Source organism: Pyxicephalus adspersus, chromosome 4 (assembly GCF_032062135.1).
Source record: "Pyxicephalus adspersus chromosome 4, UCB_Pads_2.0, whole genome shotgun sequence".
Classification (NCBI taxonomy): Eukaryota; Metazoa; Chordata; class Amphibia; order Anura; family Pyxicephalidae; genus Pyxicephalus; species Pyxicephalus adspersus.
Genome location: NC_092861.1, coordinates 120,673,870 through 120,679,773, shown reverse-complemented (window position 1 = coordinate 120,679,773; position 5,904 = coordinate 120,673,870). Strand labels below are relative to the sequence as shown.

At 41.6% G+C, this 5,904-nt stretch overlaps 1 protein-coding gene across 1 annotated transcript; it reads left to right on the top strand.

The window, feature by feature from the left end:
• The first annotated feature begins 3,021 nt into the window (after positions 1–3,021).
• Positions 3,022–5,676, top strand: MTLN (mitoregulin). The gene is made up of 2 exons (XM_072409486.1): positions 3,022–3,304; positions 5,509–5,676. Exon 1 carries the CDS (start codon positions 3,083–3,085, stop codon positions 3,251–3,253), a length of 171 nt encoding a protein of 56 aa, XP_072265587.1. The 5' UTR covers positions 3,022–3,082; the 3' UTR covers positions 3,254–3,304; positions 5,509–5,676.
• The last annotated feature ends 228 nt before the right edge of the window (positions 5,677–5,904 follow it).

Sequence of the window (5,904 nt, the reverse complement as noted above, 5' to 3'; positions counted from 1 at the left end):
GGAGTGATAGTGAATTGAACTATGCAGTGCCACAGCTTAAAAGTAAGGAGGATGAATTAAGTACAAGTGTTTTATAAGCCATCCCAAACTCTAGTACTCCTTCTTATGTTATTATGCTGGCAACATCCTGCTCCCCACTCAGCCCCTGAGCTCCCCAATATAAGTTACAATTATTCCCTTGTAAGAGAGGTGGAAAGACCCTGTGAAGACCCATGCAAGGTGGCTAAATAAAAACAGAAGAGTCCCTTGTAAGGGAAGCAAGAGAACCCTGCCAGGACCCTTGTAAGGTCACTAAAAAGATGCAAATGGGTCCCTTGCAAGGGAGGTGAGACTACAAAACCAAAACCCTTGCAAGATGATAAACCACATAAGGCAGTTCTTTGTGAGGAAGGCAAGAGAACCCTGCCATAAAACTTTAAAGGTGAACTAGAAGATATAAAAGGATCCTTTCTACGAGAGGTGGTAAGACCACCATTGTAAGGTAGGTGGAAGGATTCACTTGTAAGGGAGGTAGGAGGACCCTGCCAAGACCCTCGTAAGGTGACTTAAAAGGATGAGACCAAGGATTCACTTGTAAGGGAGGTAGGAGGACCCTGCCAAGACCCCTTAGTGGTGACTGAGAGAATCCTTCCAAGACCCTTGCAAGGTGACCTATAACACTTTAGGCAGTCCCTTGTAAAGGAGGTGCAAGAACCCTGTCAAGACCATTGCATGGTGACCTAGAAGATAAAGGGGAGTTGCTTGTTTGTTATTATATCCTCATATTAAAAGCTGATGTAAAATAACAATATTTATTACTGAATAATTGAAACTAGTGAATATCCCAATCTATCCTGTGTGACATTTTGCTAGGCTGTTATAATGTGCACACATAAAATAACAGATATTTCCTCCTACTTATTATCACTTTGACCTTTCAGAGCTTTTTATGGTGACAATAATAAATGAAGGTTTATACATTACACCTGTTTGAAAGATTAGCTTTGTAGTCAATCATCCATTTACCTAGGTACGAAAAATGAGATGTCTGTGTCAGGGTTATTTGTTTCTCATTTTTTAACATGGCAATCCTAAGGCTCCATGTGAACTCAAGAAGGCCTTTTTGCTGAGGAACCTACATGCTTATGGGGATATGCCTTACCAGACGGTAAAATAATACTGCTTATTGGATACAGCATACTGCACACTGTATACCTGTGAGCACCCCCAGATTTGCCTAACTGGGTGAGAAAATGGCACAGGAGTGTCCATGTCACTGCTGGCAGGGTAGTTATAATATTGCAAGCCACTGACCACCAGTGCTTGAGAAGGTTAATGTGGGTTTGAAAGAGACTATTGCTACCTATAATACCAGTGCTAGGGGTATTGATACAGCTCCTGGCACCAGTGATGCGACTTATACACCATAAAGACCATACACGTGAAAATGTACTTGTCTGGGTGACTATTTTTTTCCTGAAATTTTTAAAAACATCCTTCTAACTACAAATATTGGTAAATATGCAGGACAATTTTAGATGCGTACAAAAGTTGCCCTTAGTAAGACAGTCTTGCCCAGGCTGTCATACTGTCTTGACCTCCACCCCTACCCGGTGACTGGTTGGCCATTAAAGCCACACAAAATGGTCCGAGGAAGAAAAAAGAATTTCATTACACTGCTCTAGAAACTGTTGCACTACAAGAATATTATTATTATTAAACAGGATTTCTATAGCGCCAACATATTACACAGCGTCGTACATTAAATAGGGATTTCAAAGGCAGACAGATACAGACAGTGATACAGGAGGAGGAGAGGACCCTGCTCAGAAGAGCTTACAATCTAGGGGGTGAGGGAAGTATCAGACATTAGGAGGGGGATATGGAGTGGTGGGAAGTAGTGAGGGTTTTAAAGCACAGAAAAACATGGGTAAGCATGTTTGAAAGTAGGAAGAAGCCTAAAAGAACGAGGAATACCATTGCAAAAAGTCCGGGCAGCTCTAGAATTGATTTGGAGCCATGCATGTGAGGAGGTTATGAGTGAGGAAGTCATTAGTAGGTCATTGGAAGAGTGAAGAGAGCAGATGAGGGTGTATTTTACTACCAGCTGTTAACCCATTTATCTCCTGGCTCCTAAACCAATACTAAAGTAAAGCAATATTTTAATCTTATGATATAAAAAAAGGTTCATCTACAACCTATTCACCATGAAACCAAAATAAATTGATAGGGTATCGTTTTTGAAACTTTGAATGTAAAAATCAACTGAACCATACCATCAGACTTCCCTTTTATCATACTACTTCTGCAAGGTACTATATGATATAGTTTACAACCTATTCACTGAAACACGCAGCAATCAAGACGTAGAGGAACGCAGAGCCTCCCGGGATACCTTCGTCACACATCCAGGAGGCTCTGGCTGCTCCTTCTGCACAGGCGCTGATCTCAGGCATGGGCAGAAGGGGCATTTTTCTATCTAAGGCAAAGAGAAGCTGATCTCATGTATGCGCATTGAAATCATACTTTTTTCCCCCTTTACAGAGGCTACGTAACCCAATCTCCCACCGGTGCAGTGTGAGATTGGGTAACGTAGAAAGGAGACCAGACTGAAGATGGCGGCACCAGGCGCTTTCTCAGAGGAAGTTCCGGGACAAAAGGGAATCCCAGGACAACACAGAACCAGATTGGATCAAGGGATCTGTGGGATTAAAGGTAAGTGTAATTTGTTTGTTTTGAGTTCAGTTTTGCTTTAAGGATTGGTCATATTACATATAAGAAAGATGTTGGAGTCTATAAAGCAGTGAATATTACATTAATCACAACTTCTCTGCTGGAGAATTAATATTCTGGAATATTCACCTGTGAATTCACTGCTTTGTTTTAGAGTTTTGCTTCACAAGTACTCAGAGCACATTAAGAGCAAACATTTGCTGTCACCAAGTGGCTGAACACGGAACTCCATTTCCCAGGATCCTCTGCGGTTCTCGCCTGGCGCTGTGTGATGACGAACAAACTAATATCTGCGACCACGACCATGACCGGGTGGGGGGGGCGGATCTCACGTGCTGGGTGTCAGACGTTGTCAGGCAGCAGGCAGAAAATGGCAGAGGTGTCAGAGCGGGGCTTTTATGTGGCGCTTCTTGTCAGCTTCGCCGCCGGGGTGTTGGTAGGCTGGCAGGCGAACAGACAGCGCAGGAGGTACCTTGACTGGAAGAAGAAGAGGCTGCATGACAAGCTGGTGGAGACACAGAAGAAGCTGGACCTGTCCTGAGCCTGTCACCATACTGCCTGTCCTCGACCTCCCCATGTGCCCTGATCTGAGGTCAGTGTACTACAAGCTGTCTGATTCCCAGTCTGTGGTTGAATTGTTTCTTTGTAGGAATTCAGCTGCAGGTTGCATGGTGACCTTTACATACACAGCAACAGGCTGACCCTGACAGCTGCTTATATTCACCCCTTGCTGCTCTGATGGTCTACATTCACCCCTAGAAATCTGCACAGCAATGGGGCCTCTCCTACCACCCTCAGCTGACCAAGCTGTGTGTGAATGACCATCCTCCCCATAATGATAAATAATTTTCCAGGCATCTTGGTTGGTCTGTGGGGAAGTAAAGCGGTGCTTATATGCAGCTGGATGAAGTGGAAAATAACAAAAAAAAAAACAAAACATTTTTGTTGTCTTCTATGTAAAGTGAAAATGTTGAGTTTAGGTATGCTTTAAATTTGCATGATCAGGCAGTTCATTGTTGCAGAAAGGAACAGACCATGCCCCTTCTGCAATAATGCAACCTCTGATCGTGCCAGGATTCTGGAATCAGCTTTAGTAGCCGGCGAAACCTGGCATTCATAGCTTTCCCTGTGTGTGCCAGGGTGGTGTATGATTACGTCATTCTGGGATGGCCAAAGATCATCTGGAAGCAGAAGAAAAAAAGGAAGAAGATGGTGCCCAGTGCTGGAACTCTGATAGGTGAGTTTTCTGCTTTATTTATGCACATATCCAAGACTTCTTTCTATAACTATTCTTTCCTGACAGTTGAATGAAGTGCTGTACACACGGCTCTAATCTGTTGTATAGAGAGGAGAGGACTAGCAAGTGGCACCTCACTGTTCTCTCCTCCCTAGGGAAATACGGTGGTCATCCCTGCTGTGAACAGCATTGTGGGACAGCAGAACTCACTAGAGTTTTGTCTGAGAATATCATTATCATTCTTCCCATGTACATCATCTAATTTTTATTGAACCATCCTGTCCAGCCATGGCTGATGAAGAATCTTTAGCTCCCAACTCGGTCTTTTAGATGCCTAATTCTCTGCTGCATGCTGTGTCATCCACTGGTGACGTCATCTGCGTCATTACAATATGACCTGAACGATTAGACGTCCAAAATACCCAGAAGTGTCAGATGCTGGTGATTCCAATGCAGTCATGGCTATGAAAGATGGTGAATATGGGGATCAACATCAGCAGGGATGGTAAGCATTTCATGTTGTTTTATTAGGGGGCATTTTGTTAAAAATATCAGTTTTCATCTCCACAAAATTTCTCCGGAAGAATAGCAGTGCCTGATATGTGAGTGCACCTAGGAACTCCCTTACCCAGTGACCCCATAGCTGTATATCTAAAGGGTGAAATCCAGAGCACTGCTTCCTATGATTGCTTTTCTTAGATTTGGAGTGAGAATTAAGGATAAAAATCTGTACCCAGTGTTGCACCTATTGGAGGCTCTGACATGGGGAAGCAAAGCCCACTATACCAGTATGTCCACCTCCATATAGAATTCAGAACATGGTGTAGCTAAAGTTTATATACAAATGATCTATCAGGCCACATTTTTGCAGAAAGGGACAGCTGATGGCTGAAGAAGAGAAGGAAGATAGCAGAACCCTGCAATGGAATGTGGAGGAATTGCATTGTGCAAGTTTAGTTTTGCTTTAGGTCAGTAAATGGGAAAAGCTCTGCTGCAGGGAGAATTCTGTCACTACTGACTGGGTTCTCCCCAGGCACTTTTAGCTGGCCGCACTACCCGGCACTTTTCAGCACCCATCCCGCTGTTTTTGGGTGGTTACCAAAGAATTTGGTCTCAATACAGGGGCTGCCACCCACCTAAAATTTCTTCCCACCCGGCTTAAAAAAAATTCTGGGTTGAGCATTGACTGATGACTATATTGTAGTAAAATAATATATGCTGGGTTAGAGGATTACAAAATATAAAAATATAAAGGAAGTTTCTCTCACTGTGTGTATATGTATGTATGTATGTATGTGTGTGTGTGTGTGTATATATATATATATATTTATTTATTTCATATTCACAGAAAGTGGGAGGAGATGTCTAGTGAGAAATGGACACTGTTTAAAATGGAGTAAGGGAAAAGGTTTTGGTGTGAAGTATACTTTAACTGAATATTGATAATATTTCTAGCTTTTTCATGGTGTTTCTTACTAGGATCAGGCATTTAACGTTTAAATCCTCCCCATGTCTATGTTGTATAACATTTACAATGTATTATTTTTTTTCTTTTTTAGCATCCAGAACAAAGAAGATTAAAGAGGCAGAAGCACTTTGGACTGTACTTACTGTTGTATTTGGGGAGAAAAAAGAATATTTTTTATATCACTTTATTCTTTGTAAATCTTTTAATGGAAACCGTTGCAATATGTTTCTATTGTAAATATTAAAGTAAAATTATTGTACACATGTGGATATCATCTTTTTATTTTTGTAAATGTATTTTCATAACAATTGTTTTAAGCAGCACTGTAGAATCAGTACATTTTTTCCAACTCCATGTGCAATTTAATTGCTTCCAACCATGTCTCTGGGTTTAGGTAGACATAATTCCAAACTGAATAATATTTAACTTTTAAATATTGTGTATGATAATCAATTGTGCTTTCCTGTTTACATCGATGTACTTTAGC

What these genes read in the sequence shown, in the direction of transcription:
- MTLN (XM_072409486.1), top strand. Translation starts at nt 3,083, where the DNA reads ATGGCAGAGGTGTCAGAGCGGGGCTTTTATGTGGCGCTTCTTGTCAGC.